A 22637-nucleotide genomic window follows, 5' to 3' on the forward strand; every position below is an offset into this window, starting at 1 on the left:
GAAGGGCCTAGAGATGTGATTTTAATGTTGTGGCTAATCAACGTATTTCCATGTGAAATCACTGATATTGATTGAGCTACAGTGCTAATGTGGATCAAAAATTAAAAACTGACCTAAACATATTGTGATGGCAAAATTTTCAACTTTGTGCCAAACATTTAAAAACTGTGTGATCATCACACTTCTGTCCTGCATTAACAAAACACAATGTGCAAACAATGCAAACACATCTTTGAAGTAACTTCTCATCTTTGTACCACACTCTCTCCCACATGTGTTCATTTCTTCTTCTCCTTCCTCTCTTTGTTTGGCTTCCCAGCCAGGCAGAACTGAGCATAGGCTAGGAATCTAAGACCTATTGTATGAGATCCAAAGTCCTGTAGAGAAAGAACAGATCTGCCTGTTTGACCATCTGCTCCCACAGAGTAAAGACGAAACTGGAGAGAGAGCAGGGAGCAGAGGAGATGGGGAAAAAAATATGAAAAAAAAGGGTCTCACAAACCGGGGCTGGACCACCCGGACAGAGAGAGAGAGAGAGAGAGAGAGATACAGACAGACAGAGAAACAAAGAGAGAGAGAGAGAGAGAGAGAGAGAGAGAGAGAGAGAGGTGCTACAGGGAGGACAAGTAGGGAAAATGGAACACACCCAACATTTAGCGTTAAAAAAAACCTAAAAGGTGGTGGAGGAAATATTAACACACAGTGTTTAAATGTCATTGTGCAAATGTATGACCTGCTAACTTTAACACCTCTCATCCCAGTGTGTCTTGGGTTTTGCATGAGTTGAACAGAATAAATCCCCCATGAGGGTCCTTCTATTCAGTTCATGTTGTTGTCCTTAGCATGTGAAAGAGAGCCATCGTAGGCTGCAGATGAAACCAAAAGTGAGAGTACAGGCGAGGCTGAAAGAAGGTGAGATCTTTAAGGAAACAAGTAGAACACAATTATTTTACTATTTCTGGGCACAAAAGAGACAGAAGCTAAACGTGAGGCTTAGATGAAGAAACATATTGATGGCACTTAACCGTAATTGACTTCGTAAATCTTTTGCACAGTTTGTGAAAAATCCTTTTCTACACTCAACAAAAATATAAACGCAACACTTTTGTTTTTGCTCCCATGTTTCATGAGATGGACTTGAAGATCTAAACTTCATTCCAGATACACAATATTACCATTCCTCTCAAACATTGTTCACAAATCTGTCTAAATGTGTGATAGTGAGCACTTCTGCTTTGCTGAGATAATCCATCCCACCTCACAGGTGTGCCACATCAAGATGCTGATCTGACATCATGATTAGTGCACAGGTGTACCTTAAACTGCCCACAATAAAAGGCCACCCTGAAATGTGCAGTTTTGTTTCTGCTTTATTGGCGGTCAGGGGACTCAGAACCAGTCAGTATCTGGTGTGACCACCATTTGCCTCATGCAGTGCAACACATCTTCTTCGCATAGAGTTTATCAGATTGTCTATTGTGGCCTGTGGAATGTTGGTCCACTCCTCTTCAATGGCTGTGCGAAGTTGCTGGATATTAGTGGGAACTGGTGCACGCTGTCGTATACGCCGGTCAAGCACATCCCAAACATGTTCAATGGGTGACATGTCCGGTGAGTATGCTGGCCATGCAAGAACTGGGACATTTTCAGCTTCCAAGAATTGTGTACAGATCCTTGCAACATGGGGCCGTGCATTATCTTGCTGAAACATGAGGTGATGTTCATGGATGTATGGCACAACAATGGGCCTCAGGATCTCATCACGGTATCTCTGTGCATTCAAAATGCCATCAATAAAATGCACCTGTGTTCTTCGTCCATAACAGATGCCTGCCCATACCATGACCCCACCACCACCATGGGCCACTCGATCCACAACATTGACATCAGCAAAGCGCTCACCCACACGACGCCACACACGCTGTCTGCCATCTGCCCTGAACAATGTAAACCGAGATTCATCCGTGAAGAAAACACCTCTCCAACGTGCTAGACGCCATCGAATGTGAGCATTTGCCCACTCAAGTCTGTTACGGCGACGATCTGGAGTCAGGTTAAGACCCCGATGAGGACGACGAGCATGCAGTTGAGCTTCCCTGAGACGGTTTCTGACAGTTTGTGCAGAAATTGTTTGGTTATGCAAACCAATTGTTTCAGCAGCTGTCTGAGTGGCTGGTCTCAGACGATCTCGGAGGTGAACCTGCTGGATGTGGAGGTCCTGGGCTGGTGTGGTTACTCGTGGTCTGCGGTTGTGAGGCCGGTTGGATGTACTGCCATATTCTCTGAAACGCCTTTGGAGACGGCTTATGGTGGAGAAATGAACATTCAATGCACGAGCAACAGATCTGGTTGACATTCCTGCTGTCAGCATGCCAATTGCACGCTCCCTCAATGCTTGTGGCATCTGTGGCATTTTGCTGTGAGACAAAACTGCACATTTCAGGGTGGCCTTTTATTGTGGGCAGTTTGAGGTACACCTGTGCACTAATCATGATGTCAGATCAGCATCTTGATGTGGCACACCTGTGAGGTGGGATGGATTATCTCAGCAAAGCAGAAGTGCTCACTAGCACACATTTAGACAGATTTGTGAACAATGTTTGAGAGGAATGGTAATATTGTGTATCTGGAATGAAGTTTAGATCTTCAAGTCCATCTCATGAAACATGGGAGCAAAAACAAAAGTGTTGCGTTTATATTTTTGTTGAGTGTATTAGTTTCACGATTGTGTGTATTCCTAATCAGGCTCCTCGTGCCTATAGTTGCTGCTAATTATCCTTATCTGGTTCCCATGGTGATAGAGATAATGGACTGAGGGGTCTTGCTAGCACAGCCTTCTCCAATTAGCCCCGCCACACCAAGCACACATTCAGTGTTCCCTATTAAAAATGCCACTGCGCTACCACATGCACCCAGTGCTCATGCTAATGACTGACTTAGCTTGACCAGGCACACCTTCAAGTACCTTCAGTAAGATTAACATCTCAGCCCCACTCCAATTAATATGATCGCACTAATCGACTCTCAGAGTTAGCAAACAGTACGAGTGTCCTCTCAGGACCGTGATCCATCCGCTGGATTTATTTTCTTAACCAAGCTGCTTGACATTCAGGTGAAAAATGAAAGGTTAGCACTGCCACCACTCTGCTCACCCCAGCTCATTGCCCCCTTCAGAGTCTGACCTCCTTATTCTGGTCAACTTTATTTCTCCTGAGTACTACCATCCTGGACTTGCTAACATTTATATAAATGTTATTTGCAGTCTTGCCTCAAACAGCCTAGGCAACAATCTAAATCTGCACATTTCTGCTTTTTTTGTGTCATGTATCATTTTATCCCCTACATTCCTTTCTATCCTAAATAAGTACTGTTGCTTCTTTCAGGGTGAGCCTCAGAACCCAGTGCAGAATTTACTGTTGCTTTGGGACACCCTATAATTTTTTTTGTCCTTTTATAATTTCCATGGGAGTAGATCATTATTTGATCATAAATAACAGAAGGATTTGACAGGCTTCTCGGATGAAGAATCTCTATTAGGCAACAACATTGTTGTTAATTATAACAAAAATCAATGCTGCAGGTATAGAAGTGGTTCTAAATTTTATGATTTTACTCTTATAACAGGTGGGACAGAGGTATAATTAACATTACGCCTCAGGCTACACATTTCACTCTGTACTTTAAAACTGCATGTCTTTTTTATTTATACTGATTCCAAAAAGCAACTTATATTAACTATATATGTATTAACCATAGTTACCACAAAGGTTATCAAAGGCAGTCATCAATTATAATCAGAAAAAGTTTGAAAACATGCAGGAGGACCCGAAAAACAATATGTTCTGAGCAGATATGACAGGATCAGTACAATCGTATTTTAATTGACTGCTCTCAGCCATGTAAAGCCTTATGCTTTTTCAAGCCCGTATTTTACACCTACTCATCCCTTATTTATGCGACACCTGTGTACACCAAATGTCTGCAACACCTCGAGGCCGATTCCCTTTTTAAACACAGCAATGCAAGCGAGTGAACGGCGGAGAGGAGTGCTGAAGCAAAAATCCGCCTTTCGATTTAAGTCAGAGAAAAAGACGGTATGTTAGCATGTTTACTGCTGTGTATAACTAGGATTATAAGACAAGAGCTAGCACTAGTGTTTGGAGGCGCCACATTCAAGGAGAATCACTGAAGAGTTTAAACAAGCTGCTGCAAACATCCTTGGTTTAGACAAACATTTAAATGGAGAAAATGGAATGTATGCTGATCTTCAATGTAATCACACAAGAAACAACCATCTAAACAAACATTGGCAAAACTGAGAAAGAACTGACTCATCACAAGCAAAAAAAACAGGACTACATTCAAAATATCATCAAGCAGCTTCAATTCTACTACAAATGATAGCAGAAAAGCCATTCATGGTGCTTGCATGCCATCGAGATAAACTTGATGGCATGCAAGCCCCCAGTATGTGTACAAAAATACTGGGGGTGTCTAGCTCAGACCAGCAATTCGGCAATCACAGGTCAACCCATTGTTGAAAAATAAAGATAAATTTTGAGGGCTTCTAACTAAGGAAGAGGCGATATATTGTACAGTGATACATTTTATCAATAGTCCAGCAACAGTAGCGGTTGGAACATTTTATTCTTTCCTGCAGATATTTGATTTCTAAGATGTTCCGCAGTCTGGCAGTTTGCCATTTTGAGAGTTTATGTACGGTAGTAAGTGTGTGTTGTATCTCTGCTGTACCTGATCACATCTATGTCTGCGGTAAAAAACCTTCATGAGGCAGCAAATAGTATGTTACTTAACACCTGTTAACTACTGATTACTGAACTACTGTGCACATTTGTTAGCATGCATGTGTGTGCTTAGACATGTCACACAGCTATCCAAAAGGTTAGCACGGGCAGAATACCACACCTCATTAAGGAGACTGTTTCCATAATAGACTCTAAGCTCCTGGGCATTGCATCAAAGTCCCATCTCCCTTATCTTTCTTTCAAGCGCTTATGTTGGCTGATAAACAACAGAGGGATGAACGAACAGGGGGATAAATCTGATATGCTGTTGTCCCCGGCATGGAGAGCTGAATTGAGAGTGCATCTCTCTGCTCTTCCTCATTCGGCCCTGCCAGCCTAATTTAGGCCAGAAAGCAGGAAGCTGTGCACCCTAAACGATGTCACTGTTGAATCAGATACAGCGACAACAATGTGCAACAATTACCTGATCAGCACACTCACCCCCCTCCCAAGACACTGACAAGAAAGCCAGGACACTGCAGCAAATTCAAACGTTGAATGTCTAAAGCTCCGACTACACGACACAGCTCTTTCATTGTGATGGTGCGTGACTGGAAGTTTATCCATAAGCTCAGTGTCAGTGCTTCTCACCGCGCTGTCCGAATGAAGGATGGTAGAAATATAAAGGGATAAGTAAAAGATAAGAAGAGATGGGGGAGTGAAAAGTGCCTTTGGAGCCTGAATGCAACAGGTCATGTAGCTTAACAGAAGAAAGTAGTAGGATCAGGAGGGGAGATTTACTTGGTGGCCGTTTTGACAGCATCATAGATCAGAAGGCTGAAGCTTATCGGCAGCTGAGAAGGCAGCAAAGGACAGGACGATAAGGCTAAAAGAGGATGAAGAGATTGCAGGCAGGTGAGTGTAACAAAGGGAATGCAGCCATAAGAGGTAATAATCAGCTGTTGACTGCAAATTTAAATTCTTCTCTTCAACCATCAGTGTATCATATGACCTGTTATTTTCCAGGAGATATGAAGCCTCTCAATGACTCTTTCAAACGCTCGTAACAAACCTTTATGTGAGTCACATGTCCGCATGTCTTTCTTTAGACAAGCTAATTTTCTCATCTTGTGTCTTAAGGAGAATTCCAGTGTACAATGACAGCTTTCCAAAAACACTTAATGTGATATAAACCTCATTACTGAGTGACAAACTCGCTGCAGAAATTTGCCTTGCATGTTTCCTTGCCTGCTTTAATCTAAGCTAAATTTGATGCCTTGTGTTTTGTTACACATAACCATCCAGAAAATCATCCTTGGTTTGAACAGAAAAGACAAAGACCTTGGTTGGCGAGTGGATGATCCATCTGTCTGTTAACACTTACATCCGATCAGACTGGTTCTCGCAGTCATCACCAGAGACTTACGCCTCTACAGCTGCCAGTAGTTTTTTCACAAAAGCTGTTGTTTTTGGCACAGAGCATGGAGCCTGCCAAAACAGGACTGCTGTGAGTTTGTGATCACAATAATCTCAAGATGATCCAGGCCTGTGCGCTTGTAAATATTGTTTCAGGAACCATTTCTATGCCAAAATGATGAATACTTGAGAATAAAACATGATGACAAGAGTTAAAAACAAATCAATTCTGTATGTGTTAAATAGAAATACTGGGTTAAACACTTTGAAGAATAATAAACAGTTCTCCTGTAAAACCTTTTCAACGTGACTCCTTTTCTCCTGTTTACTCACACAAGGGAGCTGAAAATCAATCTTTCTCACAGGGGTGTTTGATGCTTGAGATTGCAGCATGGTAGATAGGCCATGCAATTATCCTGTAAGCTATATGTTCGCCGTCTTCACTTCATGTTCATAATGACAGTTATGATCCAGTATTCAGTGTTGGTGACCTAAGCCTGTGTTGCACTGTGGGTCTTTCTCATTCTCTTGCATTTAAATGATATGATGACTATGTCATCACCACCTGCATCTCAGCTCTTATTCCATTTACCCTTTGAATGTGCTGCTTTCTGTTTGTCCCTCTCTCTTGCCTACTCTTTGTCTCAGCCCTCATCTGTTGTCGTTTTCTCCTCATTTCCCCCCTCCCACTGGTCTCCTATTCCAATCTACTGTATAGCTCTTTTCAGCAAAATGTCCCTGTTCCTTCTGACCCTTCTCCTACCTCCTTCCATCCATCACTCTCTCTCTCATGCATTGTCTTTCTTCCTACATCCCTCCAGAGATAATTACTACAAGCCCTATGAAGATCAACTTGTATTTAAACAGCTGAATAAGCAAGGCCTTGGGCTGCTGACAGTCACTACTCAACAACCATCAAGTGAAACAGCAGAGAAGAAAATAATAGTTTGTGTGCAGCATTATAGGAGCCATTTAAAAATATTGCTGCAAACATCTGTGCACCCTCTAGCCTTGTGGTCACAAATATATACTCACACATACATTTAGATAAAAGTAATCAGCACACGAGTGTAGACAGATGCAACATTCACTGACATTATTGCACAGATACACTGTGTGATATCCGGTGTAAAGTTATGTGCATGTGTTTTACGTGTGGCAGTGTTGATTAATACAGACCTGCTTCATTGTAAGTGGCAGAGAGCTTGTCCAGCATTTCTCTGTCCAGTGCCAGGATCTGCTGCTCCAGGATGGAGGGATAGGAGAGGCTGACCCTCTCCTTTTTTTCATCTTTCTCCTTGTCTTTATCTCGGTCTCGCTCTTTTTCCCGTTCATAGACCAGTAGCTGTTGGCGCAGAGCCTCTGGCAGGTGGGCCTTAGCAAAGTCAGCAGCAGCCTGATATTGGACAGCAGAGGAAGACAGAAGACGAATTAGATGGCTGCGGAAAAAACGAAGTTTGGTTTGAAAAATCTATTCATACCCGCTCATTCTATTCCAAACTTGATGAGTTCACTTCGGTTTTAGGGGCAGCTGTTTTTCATCTTGCTCATCCTTAAAGTTTTCTGGCAGTCTGACCATGCTGAACATACTATAAAGTTGGGCGTTTCAGGATGGAGGTCTGTGAGGACTAAGGCACTTTTGAAGCTAGTCCCAGGTGGCCATTTGAGGAACTGCAGTTTTTAGCAATTCTGTGTTGGCTCCACTAGACATTGCTGTTTGGGTGATACATACTGGAACTATTTCTTGCCTAGGCCAGTAACTCCTCTAACCTTGATGTTGCCAGCCAATATGAATAGACTTAACATTCTTAATACCCCCAAAACTTTTTGTATGATAAAGAATACTGCATAGAGCCAATTTACTTGGAACACACATGCTCACAGTCTTTAGAAAGCAGCCTAACAGTAACCTGCTTGTCCTTTCCAGTTTGCTGAAGCTGATGAATCAAAGATAAACAGAGATAAAGAGAGAAAAAAAGTGCATCCCCCATCAGATGCACACAGCCCATACTGTGGGATAGAGCTGAGCAAGAGAAACTGTATCCTCACCTCTACCCATTTTACAGGATAACACCAACTAAACCTTTTTTTCCACAGTGCTGGTTCAGAGCAAATAATGTCCTTCTCCACAGGCTCAGGGAAGACTATCCAGCCCAAGGTCATGATGTACAAATGTCAGATAATATACAGCTGACATGTCACTGATCCGCATCAACCAGAATCCATGAAGGTTATTTTTCCTAAATGTCTTGCATGAATTTTACCTTACACAATTATAATGCAGTGAATTACAAAACAGAATGAGCCATTGAGGCCACAGCAGAGGAAAAACTTGCAATTTCCTGGTATTGAATATAATGATTTGAGGTCATATGACAGAGGCCCACAGATGAACCCGATGTCTCCAGTGTTCACACACTGTCCGCATTTAGCTCTTTCTCTCTTGTCTTTACCTCCCTCTCCATTTATATCTCATTCTGCTTTGGGAAATTGCTTTCAAGGACTCAGATAACCCTGCCTCCTCTGCTTTTTCTCTGCACATGAAAACAATTCATCCACTCCTCTCTTGCTATATCTTGTCAGCATTGTTGAAGCTTTTCCCTGCAAGCTCTGTCAATCTTCCCCTATCTCTGCCAATGAAACTCAAACACTTCTTTTAGGGTTGTGTCTCTCTTTCTCTCATTACCCACAGTCCCTTCTCTCTGCTCCCATGGTGATGTGCACTCAAAAATCACCATGGATCTCCTCTACATCCCCTCCTGATTCTGTCCCCTCTCTTGCCCGAGAACAATGACTGTTGACATACTTTCTCCTGCGGTTACCGTGTGGGGGCTGAAGAGTCACAAACTGAGTTCAAAGGTCATAAATGGAACAGGAAGTCTTTTGTTTGCTTGAGTTATCCTGTGCCAATTACTGAGCAGCTTAATTGTCCGCCTGCAAGTCCTTAACAAAACAAAGAGGTCACAAACCATTTGTCCAGCTACATTCCTTCTATTTGACTGCACATGTATTTACCAATCACTGGGACAGGGATGTCTTGCCCATCTCTTCATCTAACCTGGCACCAAACCAGAGTTGCACATCAGCTTAAAGGATGAAAGGAACGGAAGGGCCGGCAGTAGGGCAGGATGGGGATGAGGGCCATGGAATCAAGGAATGAAGACAGGGCTCAAAGATAGTAAGACATGTGGACCAAAATAAGGAATGAGATTGCTGAATGGCATAAGAGTCCAGTGAAAGAATGCAGGGCAAGTTAAAAAAATGATAAGAGTAGAGTCAAAGTAAATGGGGTAAATAGCTGGCAGTCATGGGAGAGTTATTCTAGCCGAAAGAAACCGCGAGGAGTCAAGAACTAACCTTTTTTCATACGCAGTAGAAAGAAGCAAAGAGAGTAAGAATGAGCTGAACCTGAAAGGGGGTTGGAGCTGGGATGAAGACAAGAAAAAAAAACATTCTTGAAATTAAATTGTGCACACTGCTAAAAACCACTACTGCTTCCAACAACAGGATGTGAATCCTTGACTTGTTTGTGCAAGTGTACCTTTAACTATAAAATCAGAATCATGTAATGCTATAGGTGCTTTTAAGGCCTCTTCATACGAGTCATCTGATGTTCTTTGTTATTCTGTGTGCAGGCTATAGAGAAGAAACAGTGGAACCTCTCATTGTGCCTCTGAACTGGGAGTGGGAGTAGTATCAGCTGGACTGACCACTGTGTAAAAGGGCAAACCAACACATGTAGGACTATGCTAGTTTTGCTTGAATTAATGGAGGATGATCTTTTAATTAATACACTTATATTATTACCAAAACTGCACCACCAAATTCTCTTAACACAATGATTCCTGGACACTTCCACCATGGTATTGGGTAATGAGCACAAATATTAACATCAGAAGGGCCTAAAACAATCATCATTAGGGTGTGGGTACACAATTTAACAAACAGGTTGATCCTGCCATTTGTGCTTGATAACTGGCAACATTTGATGTATATGATCAAATATGTCTCTGGGTCAATTCATGTATGTCTTAATAAATAATTTTAAATCAGTAAGCTAAATGATTACACTTTATCGTGGCTCTCAGTCTCAGCGTAAAAAAAAAAAAAGAAACTGGCTTGGAGAACAATCAGTCATTGCAGCACAATGCCATCACATTGGGCTCTCCTTCACACCAGACTTCACATCCAAGCACACAACTGCATACATACCTGTACATACACACAAACACACACTTTCCTATCTCATCAGGACCACCTACACACCTTGTATCATCTACCCAAACACTCCCTCCTCACCACTAACTGTGAGCCACTCAGACACACAGGCCACCAGAAATAGTCAGGCCTTCTAAGCATTTCCATCCATCATATCGCAAAGCCGGCAAAAATGAGGAAAGTCATCTGAGTTTTCCTTTAGAATCAGCCCGAGGGAGCTTCATAACCCATGTAGAAAAATCTCTTTCTCCGACAGATCAAGCAGGCAGATGGACAGAAAAAGAAAAGGCGAATGGACGAGAGGGAGAGAGACTGAGGGGTGTAGAGACTGTTCATTAGCATCACTCAAGCACATCATTAAAGAAAGGGACTCTGGTTTCAAGACAGAGCAGGAGATAAGTGACAGAAAACCATCAAAGCAATAATACAGAGAAAGCAGGGGATACAAAGAAGGCTGAAGAAAAGTCGTTTCACAATATTTACAGCTGTTGTTTTCATTTCAAATTTGAAATCATAACAGAACTAAATATTACAGATCAAAATCAAATAAATCAAATAAAACTTCAAGGGAAAAATAGGCTATTGCTCTGTAGGAACAAACGTGTGAGTATGTTTCTTCTGTGGATGATGTTGCAGAGCTCGGTGTTTCCACAAGGCCACAAAGGGCAAGTTCATTATTTCACACCTGAGCTTTGTATGTGACAAGGCTTTGCCAAGTGCCGGTTGTGAGTGAGATTGTATGTTAGTTTGGTACATGGCCACTATAACAGAAATAGAAGTTCTTTCATTGGGACTGACACCGGGGGTGAGATCAGCACCAGAATTAGACCCAAGGATTCATTCTGAAACCAGGCAAAAACCTGGCAAAAAGTGTCAGGCTGTCTACAGGAACAAAGAATGTACAAACAAAACACTGGCCCCACACACAGACTTTCTGTGCTCGAGTGGCAGCTGGAGACTGGCTCTAAAAGCAGTCAGTTACCCACCTTCTACAATTCTTAGAACATTAACGGTTCAGCCTCTTAGTTAAATGTAGTTCTTAGAAACAATCCATTCCATCACTCAATAGTTATCTCAGACCTCCGTCTGTTACATTCAATTGTGTTCATCAAGGGAAACGCAGCTTTGATATCCGTCTAAACAGGAACCTATAAGAGTGAGAGAGAAAATCAACTGAAAAACAATTGTAAACATGAGTATTATGACTCAATAACTTGCTTCCTGTGCTGCATGAGCCTGGAGCCAGACTGGAAGTGTTTGTGTGGCCATGAAAAACAAACCGCACGCACACACGCACAGTTTTTACCCAGGCATCCCCAAACTATTTCACTTTAAATCTCACCCAAAACCACAACAAACATTCTGAGCACAGATGGGCTGAGGGAGGGGGAGCTGCAGTGTCGGAGGACCGGGGCAGGGTGGTGGCAATTGTACTGTGAACTTCAATTCCTCTTTAGTGAACATCAAAGCTCACACACACATCTACACAAACTCATGTCAGCACTTCAGCTCCAAAACTATTCAGAAATAAACCACTCAGAGCAACATTCATATTCAAATACATGTCATGTCTTAAAAGACATTTGTAGTGGCCAATAATGTGCTGTGCGGTTGACAATCTAAAGAGGACAGAAGTGGCTTGAAGTGAAGGAGGATTCTAGAGGCAAAAGAGGGGGCTATAAAAGTGGATAAAGATGAGAAAGCTGAATAGAAGTCCATTAAAAGTGGCAGTAAATGCTTCATTGCCTTCAGCCTTCAAAGAGAAAAAGGAGAGAGATTGACATGAAATACTGCCTCTTGGCTGAACGCAGTCAGACTCAGCTCTTTTCTCTCTGACTGTGAAAGAATGAGAGGTGCAAAGATCGAAATGATAAGAACATCTGGTATCCATGACTACAGGGTTCCTAAAGGTACTAAAGGTTCCGATTGGCTTAACATCTGTCCAACCTCTGTATACACAAAGACTTGCTCTAGAGGGTGACACACTGCAGGATGCTGACTTGTTGTATTTCCAGAAAACTACATTTTACTGCAAAGGTGACCGTCCAGTGAGTCCAAAGCTAGCACTCTTAACAAAGACAGATCTTGCCCATAAAGTGAAGAGAACTATTGCTGAGGTGATTCGCATTCAGGGAGCGAACAGACTCGGAGTCATCAGTCTGCCTCTTGCATTGCAATACACACATCATTAGAGTCAGAGCTCACTGTGTCCTTCTTGTGACAGCCGGGTCCATTAGACGAGGTGAAAACTCAAATTAAACCTAAACAGTCTATTAGAAGGGGGCCGTCGGATTGATCCATAGCTTCCTGTAGCCTAACCTGGTAGTGAGAGCACCCTTTCAGAGTCTATGGCCTGGACACACACTCAATAATAGACTGATGTTTAGTTTATAGAAAGGAGGCACAGCATCATTTCCTAGTCTGTGTAACCAGAACATCCTTTATCTGCTAAAGCATGGAGGAACTAACTGCTTAAGTTACAGTCTGAGTGATATTGATATTTGAGATTAATAAATATGGTTTCTGCCCTAATAAAAGATTAATAATGAAAAGTGTAACCGGTCTTAACAAAACAATTTCTTCTTATCTTATTAAAATCTAATTTAAAAATACCACTGTCAAAATTTTTCAAGACATGTAGCTTACCGTTACATGGAGCTAATGTTGAGTTATCACTTCTCTCAACTGCCAGTATCATTTCCAAATGCTAGCAGAGTAATGTTGAAATTCTTTGGATTGCATTAGCCTTTAAACCAATGCTTCATGACATGACTGAAACTAAAATCAAGACACGTTTATCAACAGTTGAGTGCAGCCAAGTGTGTGTCTCATTGTCTGCCAGCCACCCTCTGTCCAAATATCCCTTCACTGCTGTGCTGGAGAATGAGTGACCAAGCCAGATAAAACGCAACTAGCACCTAGCACTTCCAAGAAAATTACCACCTTACCATAAAGCAAATACAGACCTTTGGCAGTGGCTCCAGTCGGTTTGGCTGTGATGAATTGTGGTGCTTTTAGGTGGCTCAACAAAGGACGACACCTTCTCTAAATTACCTCAAACATACTTGACTGACTTTTGTTTTGTTGTTTTTCCTCTAAGATCACAATAACTATTACATCTCAATGTATTTTCCTCCCACACTTGATAGATAACTGCATGAAATGGCCAACCACTTATATGTCAAAAGGTGCAGAGGTGCTGATTTTCAATCAACTTTAGAATGGCATGGCCGTAAATAAACAACAGACCTTCGTCTTGCTGCTTTCTTTAACATAAATGCAACACAAGCGATACACTGCACAAACACACAGCTACAGCTACCATGGTGTAAATGTGGCACCCATGAAATGTGATGCCCGTTCTGAAGTTTCTTCAGTAATAATCAGCAGTGGTATCACAGTACAAAGGCATGTGTGCACATGAGTGTGCATGTGCCCGTACTCCCACTTGTGTGTGTGAGAGAGACAGAAACAGTTATTACCTTTGGCCCAGCGTTCCACACATCATATGCCTGTCTCATGGAGCGAAGGGGTGGCAATTAGAATAACTCAACTGGTATAAATCAGCACGGGCCATAAACACCGAGGTGAGGGTGTGAGGATGATGGAAGTACAAAATGAAAAGAGGAGGTGAAAGAAGGGGAGCAGAGGTGATAAAACTATTTCTGATGTGCATTCAGGTGAGAAAAATGAACAAGAAAAAAAAGGAAAAAGTACTGAGAATCACTTTTAGTTCTCAGATGTACTTCTAGAGTGGGACTTTTCTGCACAAAACGATGTTTTTTGGATTGATTCCTGACAGCATGTAGATTTAAGAATGAAGACATCACACAGGTAGATCATTTTTCTGAAAAAGAATCCACACTTTAGCTAAAGGGGGCATTTCTGTGTTGTGACTGCAGCACTGACAGCGCTTTAAATACTTTCTCATCCTCCACCAACAACCACACATAATCCCACGCCTTTACTACAAAACAAATGATAATTCTGAGTAAATATTACACATTCCTACATTATAGAGCAGGGGAGACTTCTCTTCTCCCAGGAAGCTACACGCTAATTATATTAGATAACAAAAAGGGAGGAGCAGCTGCACAAGTGAATGCAGCAATGTCACCATGTTGCAGGGTCAACGTTTCCACTGCACAGATGATTTTCTGCTGGTTCTGCAAGTAAATGGCTTCATTGATCGTTTAGTACAAGCTAAGGCATCATATACTAAGAAAGATGGTCTGTTTGGTGTTATTAATACAAGTGCATCAGGGCACACTTGGTTCTGCGTTTTGTGGCTGTTTATTGATTAGAGGTTCGCTTGTGTGTTGTTACTTTCTGAATATTCAAGGACTAAACAATCAGCCATAAGACACAATGAAAACAATCATTAGTTTCAGCACTGAAAAGATTAAGGATGGAATTTTGAGCGTTTGAGTCGACCGTTATGGTCCAGATAATGCCATAAACCATAGTAAAATACCGTTTAGTTTCTCATGCAGCATCATGACAGAAAGCAGATTAAGTTATAGCATGTTTGCAGTTTTCTTAAGTGAACAGATGTAAGGCTAGAACGATGACTGTTTCTGTTCAGGACCCAGAGGGATTTGCTAAGCACTTCTCAGATATCCATCAGCTCACAGATGTCCTTGTGCTGAGGACAGTCAGCACTATTAAAAAGTTTGTAAAATACAATATTGTATATAGTAAAAAAAATGTTCATACAGACTTCCGATGGCTCGAAGAAAAAAAAAAGAGGAGAGGAGAAGAGAGAAGGGAAGTCAAATATAGGTGCTTGGTATCTCTATAGGCTTGTCCTTTGGCATCTATTAGAATTGCATTTGTCCTTCAGACCCCAACACCTACCTCTAGTCTATTTATATACACACACACATACGCTGCACGATTTCTGTGTGTGTATGAGTAAAATATAGCCCTGACATTTACCTACCTTCATTATCGCTCTTTTGCTTTCGCAGGAGTGTAGAATCCCAGAGGAGTTAACCGATATCACACTAATCAGCAGAAATGTTTTTACATGCAAAGTAAAAAAAGCCTTCACCTTGAGTTTGTCAGGTGCAGAGACTGACTTTATTCCCTGCAAATAAACTCATGTTTAGCAACCCCTGTGACATCTTCTACTGGGCAGAGAGAAGAGAGCAGAGAGTATCAAGTGTACTGAGCAGTGAATCAATATAATCTCTTCAAAATAATCACACCAGAGCAAATGTTGTGTTCTGCACAATCTATTCGTCACATTCTCTAAACAGGGCTAAAGGTTTTTAGTTATGTATTCATAAACTCTGACAGCTCTAGAGGCAAATGAAAAGTCTAGACACTAAAATCTAAGGTAATTCTTATACAATACAGTATGACATTTAATGAAAAGTCGTTTTTAGTATTCCCCACTGGTATCTAAGTATTTGCAGGCTGAAAGTAAATCACAATGGCTCCTATCTGAATGAAATTCCAAAAGAAGTGACCTAACAGGGAATGAAATTCATAGAGCCCTCCTTGAGGTCTGCAAAAATGCATTCCAAGGTTCAGCTGAAGTTAAATCGAGGAGTCTGAATTATTAAATTAAGCAGATTTGTCCCCAAGTTACCGTCTTTAGTGAAAATGTTTTGGTGTTTTTGCAGACAAGACTTTCTTGTTGAGCTGCAGTGGGATTCGGTGGTAAAACCACAGCAACCTTTGAAGCGTTTGAAGAAACTTTATAGATGTTGTTCCTCTTCTCCCACTGGATGATTTGTTCAAAAAAAGGCAATAATTCTTTCAATGTACATTTGGGCATGTGAGTAAGGGAGTCTGTTTTTAAAGAGACTCAGACTATCCAACAGAGCAGTGTAAAAATCTGGTAGCTGTTTATGTGGCAGTGTTGCTTCACAGTCTTCTATCTCATATTTTACCATGACACACTGAGCTTTTTTTTTTTTATCCCTGTGCCTAGAACAAACAACAAAATGCAATATAGTGAAAGGGGCTGAGATGGGAAGACGGCAAGCAAAAGTTAAAAAAAAAAAAGACACTGTGTTATTCTTTTCTCTTTTGAATGTGGGGCACAAAAAGCCTAGAGCAGAGGAGCTAAGTAAATGTCAGCTACGCCTCTTTGAGACACACACACACACACACACACCAAGATCGACCCCCCTAAATTGCTCATGTACTCCAGGGCCTATAATCTACCACTGTGCCCACACACATATCAAACACTCACACACAAACATACACTTGGCAAGTGTTCTTATTTGTATTCCTGCTATCTGGAGCCTGTGTTCTCTGGCAGACACTGATATATCAATTGCATAAATATTCATACACTAGTCAGGGTGGCAAGCTTCATCAGCCCCTTCTCTCTCTTCCAAGTGTGATTGCGTGCACATGCACACAAACACAAACAACCTCAAACCCCTCTCTCACACTGAGGTGATGCATTCCTAAACAATGCTAACCTTCCACATGCACATACGAACACTCAGTTGATGAGTACTGCAGGCGCAGCAGGGTCTTCCATCATAAGCTAATGAACCACGTGAGTGTCTGTCACCGTGTGCATGCACACACACACCTAAAATGGGTGTCTTAGAAGAAGTGTGTCTTTTTCTTCCTGTGATTGAAGCCACTTATCAATCATTTCCTGGCTGGCTGATTAATTGGAACAGCGGATCTTCTGGCAGATTAATAGCACACTGTTAAAAACTTTATTTGACTGAAGAGGGTGGAACCTGTGCATGTGGCAAAAGGAGTCAGTTCTTAGCTGCTCTTCTTCAGTCATTAAAAACAATCTGGAACCCAGTTTGATCTAGAAGATCTTGAAGAATGTTAATAACTGTTAGCTTAGCCGAAGCTATGTGTTTCTTCAAAAGACTTTGTTAGATGCAGATGTTTTTAAAATCATGTGAGTGGGAGTATGAATCTCCCTCAGCATTATTCTGTGGGTAGGAAGCCATTAAGGTGCTGTGGTGGAGAGACAATTCAAGACCTTTGTCACTTTGCATTTGTCATCTCCACTCACCAAGTTTCTCTCCTACGTCTTTACGGCTCATTGCTCTTGTGCTTCATCACTTTCTCTCCCACACACATACAGGACGTCATAGCCATTCAGCTACTCTGATCTGAAATATCAATTTGCATTTCTCTCAAATCCACTGCAAGCATAATGTATGCAGTGATATCACCCACTGAGTGAAACCTTGTCCTTTCTTCCACTTTGATTGAAGGGCTGATTATGTATGTGCTCATCATACAGCAATACCTGAAATCAAAGCTCTATATTTTTCTCACCTTATTTCTTTAGGTTGGTACATCATCGGCTCTTATCAAAACAGCAAGTCGATGTAAGCATAGTGATAAAATGAAAGTGAAATACACAGAGTTGAAGTACAAAGCCAGCACTCGCAGTCGGATCTACAAAGAAGGACACAAGGATTTAGAGATGAAAAAGTAAACGTGTGATAAGAGACTTTTCAGCGCTTTAGTTGAGAGGAAAGTTTTCTGTTTACACATTGCCACCTCTGTTGTGCGAGTGTTTTATCACATCACAATGCCTTCAGTGTGGGCCAGAGGGAAATGGCAAGATACGAAGGAAGGATGGAGCTGTTTACATATTGCAGTGCGCACACATAGGGCAACTGCTTGGTTTGCTCCTTCTTTATCCTCCCGTTGGTCTCGCCATCTAAAAGGCTTCTAATATCCAACTGTACCACAATATGATAACATGGGTGCCTAAATTGTAAATGTAAACAGGTTATGTCTTTTAACTGTTCCAGAAAAAGTGTCTTCTGCTTATCTATGACCAACACAGATAGATCTCTTTACAGCCTCCATGAGGGAAAGTATGGATTGTGGAAGTGCACAAACTGCAAGACAGCAAAACCAAAATAAATCTTGATTGGCCAACAGTTTATATTGTTGATTGCTCCTATAATCAACCAAGCATCTAAAGCCCTTCAAACCCAAGGTCCAACGCACAGTGATCTTATTGCAATTTAGTTCGATTCTAAAAGTAGTGAAGCAAATCCAATTAAAGTGAAGCTCAATATGTGGCTTACAGTGCCTGCCTGGCAAAAGCAGTCATTAACATGAATTAAGGATCAGGCTAACATGTCAGGCCAAAGTGTTTAAGCAAGTGTAAAGAGCACTATATATATATATATATATATATATATAAAAAACAAAAATAACATTTTATCATTTATATACAGTATACAGTTTTTCATTAGTGAAAAATGTCTATAAAATAAAAGTCATATTCAGATTGCCTGGTTTATTCAATTATTGACTGTAAAACAGCATAATCTGTTTTATTATACTGTTTATATGAAAATTACTACAATGACTACCTTCTGAGTTGCAAAAAGATTCCTGCCATCATAGTCACATTGCAGCAATCTCCCAAGTGCCAAATGCTGCTTCCACCATCCTGAGTCAACAGCTTCCTGGACTCCATTCATCCCTTCCTGTGTCCATCCATTCATGATTGCTCTCATCTCCATACAGCTGGCTTCCTTGGCACAACAACTCTTTCAATTAAACAACACTGCAGTCATGAAAAATAACCCAAGAGTGGGCATATGGTGCAATGTAACTGTTCCATATTTCACATGCACACACCTAATTTCCATATACATACAGCACAGTGAGAAGCAGCAGGCACTGGGCCTATAATTGGGGCACCCATAAATAAAGAACAGAGAGACGCCTGGATTTTTGCTGATTTGTTTTGCAGGAGATGCATGTGTGAAGAAACTGATGGCTTTTCATTTTAATAATGCTGCAGTCTGCTGGCGTCGCCCCCCCACCTTCTCTCACCTTTAGTTATTCCTGCGGCAACTCACAACTACTTCCACTTAGCGTCGTCTCCCTCACACTTATTAAGCTGCTTTAATCTATATCCTCCTCCCTCTCTTTCTCTAGCTGTCACTCTGGAGACAGATGTTGCATTTATCACATTAATTACAAACTGCCTGTCTCCTCTGTCTCTGTCTGATTAGTGACACAGAAAAAAAGCACCCTTGAAGGGAACCATAAATAAAAGTGACACCAAGGCCATCAAGGATGTGTACAGGTGGTTCTTCACAAGGTCATTCCACAACGCTTATGCCGTTTGTGTGCCTTACACATACCAGTGATGTGCAAAGCTGAAAATCTGACATTTCTTCTCATATTCAAACACTGGCTTCCTGACAATCTCCCTAACTCCGTGTCCCCATTCATCAAAGAGGAGCAAAAAAAACAGCGATCAATGCAACGCCTGCTTGTGTGTTTGTGTGTCACAGAGCAAAACAAAACCTCGCTAGCTGATAAAACATACAGACATTCATAAAAATCAATACTCATCTACTCCATCTGCGGCTGCTGCTCTCATAATGCTTGCTGACCGAAATAAAGGCTTTTGTGTGCATCGCATTGTGAGGTGGAGACGCATCTATGAATCAGAACATTGATTTAATTCAGTGGGCTCTGGATATGAAGGTTCTATAATGGGACACAACTTTTGTCCCACACAGGAACACAACTCTGAACACACGACCCACACAGCAGAACACTATAGAGAGAGATGAGTAGACCAAAGAGAAGTAGCTACTTTCAGCATGTGACTCATGCAAAATACAAGGACAGAGACAGAAGCAGATCCTCCCACACATCAGTGCATGTGACAGGCTTGTGGGAGAGCAAGCCATCCCTTCCCACACACTGGCACAGGAGATACTGGATGTCTGAGAAAATAAACTCTGATCCAAGATCACTATGATGTCTGATAGGTACTGACTGAATCTGGGAGCAACACAGCAATATTCTCACTGGTGCAATAACCCCACTGATGTTGATTTCTTTCCCCTTATTTACAGCTTAAATATAATTTATTCCCTCAGGTAAAAGTTAGAAATGACAGATGATGAGGCAGTGATGATGACACATGCTGCTCCGTGATGGCTCAAAACTCCAGCGCAGCCAAGTTCCCTTACAACATAATGAGGACAGGATCTGTAGCCAAACACCAAACCCTGTGCCCATTTTCCAAAACAATCCTCGGCATTGCCCATTACAGCTCAAGACTGTACCATGGGTATTTCGGCTGGCCTTGTTCAATAAGCTTAACATGAAAAGCATCCAACAACCCTGCCTCATGTATGGTCCAGCTAATAAACTAATGTGATGCTCATGTGTCAAAGAATCTTGCCCACGCTGGGAAAACATTTAGGATTGAAATGCTCCTAATAACTTAGTACAAACACAAAAAGTAAACAGACAGAGCCACCTGGCATCAGACCACAGGTCTTCAAGGCAGCCCAGTTTCCATAGCAGGTGCAGTACCATCATGGAGCAGACCCACTCCACTTTGGCCTGCTCACCATTTCCAGCGTTATACACCACATCCCCCTAAGGGGGACTACCTGCTAAGAATAGAAACTAGCATGAGCCTCTGTCCTTTTCTGTGTATGTGTTTGTGTGTATAGTCTACGCACATCAATCAGAATGCCTGTGCTCTGAAAAAATATGCATGTGGCAACTGTGACATCACCCATCCGTTTCCAAAGCTATAATTGATCCGACACTGAGAGCTGACTTCATAATTCAGCAATATCTTCCCTCTAGTTTAGTGCCAGAAAAACTCTATGAATGTGATATCAAAGATCAAGCTTATGAAGTTTAAGCTCATAAAAAGACATAAATACATGCAATAAAGAAGTCCAAGTTAACATTTGTGCCAAATCTAAAGATATGGATTTCATCAGGGCTCCTGGGAGATAGTGCTAATGTTCACACAAATAGAACAGATGTGAGGTCAAAGTAAATTGTACCACAATTGAAGAGATACTGCATAAATAACAACATGACAGCCATTTAACCTTAAGTTAGTGCAGGTATTCTACTTGTTGATATAAGTCAGGGCACAATTGTTATGCAAGATCAACTAATGCTAATTGGGTGTCCTAGAACTGGCTGCTGACAGGAAGTCACTCAAACACACATGCCAGAACTCTTTCTGACAGCATACATGCATCTACAGGGTCCCAAAGGAGCAGAATTTGTCAAGACTGTGTGTGCAGTCTGTCAGGAACCAAGACGAAACTTGAAAATGACAAGACGTGTACTTTCTGCAGTGCAGTATGTGTGCCAATCCTTAGATGACGCTATGATTTACGTGGTGTGTTTGCACGTAAGTGAAAGCCGTGGACTCCCCTCAGGACTAAGAGGCAGCAGACTCTTTAATATTTCAGAGCAGTGATAAATAAGTCAGACAGACTGCAGAGAGATAAGGTGGCTCTGCGGGTAGGGGTGGGGGGGGGGAACTAAAAGGAGGGAGACGGAGGTAGAAAGGGAGAAGGGGGAAATAGATATAGCAAGGTGGAGAGATACACAATGTAATAGAGCAAAAGGTCAGACAAGACGTGAGAAAAGAAAAGGGGGAAAAAAAAAATCTACACTCAGCTCAGAAAAAACAAATAAAGGCTCCTCGTTTCCTGGGCTTTGTCTTTTGACACCAGACAGGAGTGTGTGTGTCTATATTTTACTCATATTAGCATTTTATAATCTTCACGACCCATGTTTATAGATTTTTGTCAACGACATAACGCAACCATAACAAAAAGTACATCCAATACATCACTCAGTTGAGGAAGGACCTCTGCCCTTCGCTGCTTCTGCTTCCTCATCTCTAGTTTCACTCCCTTGACAATACTAACCTGAAGACACTCCGGGTGAATGATGGACTTTGATTTCTCAGGACAAAAGAAATCATGAGGGGGATCAAGTGATGAGATGATGAGTGGGTAAGGCGGAAAGATGGGGAGTGGATGAAACAATAGGAGGGAGGGAGAGAGAGAAAACAGAGACAGCTACTATAGAGAAAGGTCAACAGAGACAGAGAGCAAGTGTGAGAAGAAGAAACATGAAAGGCAGACCAAAGAGGTGGAAAAGTATGTCATGCTTCCTCAGGGGGAGGACCCTGCCCCATGGTGCCATGACTTTCAGTCTGCCAGACTTATGATCAAAAGATGATAAAGCTCTACTGGCAGTTCATACACAATCTAACCTGCAACACATTGTACAGTTACATGTTGTTTAGCCTTCATCTGTCAGCTCCTGGCTTCACAAAGATTCTTAGTCATTGAAACTACATAAACATAGTGCTTTCTGACTAACAGGAGCATGCCTACAAAGTTTGTGCAAAGTGCCTCTCCATCCCTTTTTATCCTCATCTCTAAAAAAGTAACTCCTTCCTGCCCTTTCTCCACCTCCAAACAGCAGCTTTAAGCTCCT

The 22637-nt window shown here is 41.7% G+C and overlaps 1 protein-coding gene across 1 annotated transcript in view; it reads right to left on the reverse strand.

Moving 5' to 3' along the window:
• ppm1lb (protein phosphatase, Mg2+/Mn2+ dependent, 1Lb) overlaps positions 1 to 22637 on the reverse strand; it is a 34890-nt gene that overhangs the window by 2521 nt on the left and 9732 nt on the right. The window contains exon 2 of the mRNA XM_028419230.1: positions 7341 to 7557. Coding sequence (XP_028275031.1) covers positions 7341 to 7557 — 217 coding nt within the window. The remainder of the gene's footprint in view (positions 1 to 7340; positions 7558 to 22637) is intronic.

The sequence above is a fragment of the Parambassis ranga genome, chromosome 13, assembly GCF_900634625.1.
Source record: "Parambassis ranga chromosome 13, fParRan2.1, whole genome shotgun sequence".
NCBI lineage: Eukaryota > Metazoa > Chordata > Actinopteri > Ambassidae > Parambassis > Parambassis ranga.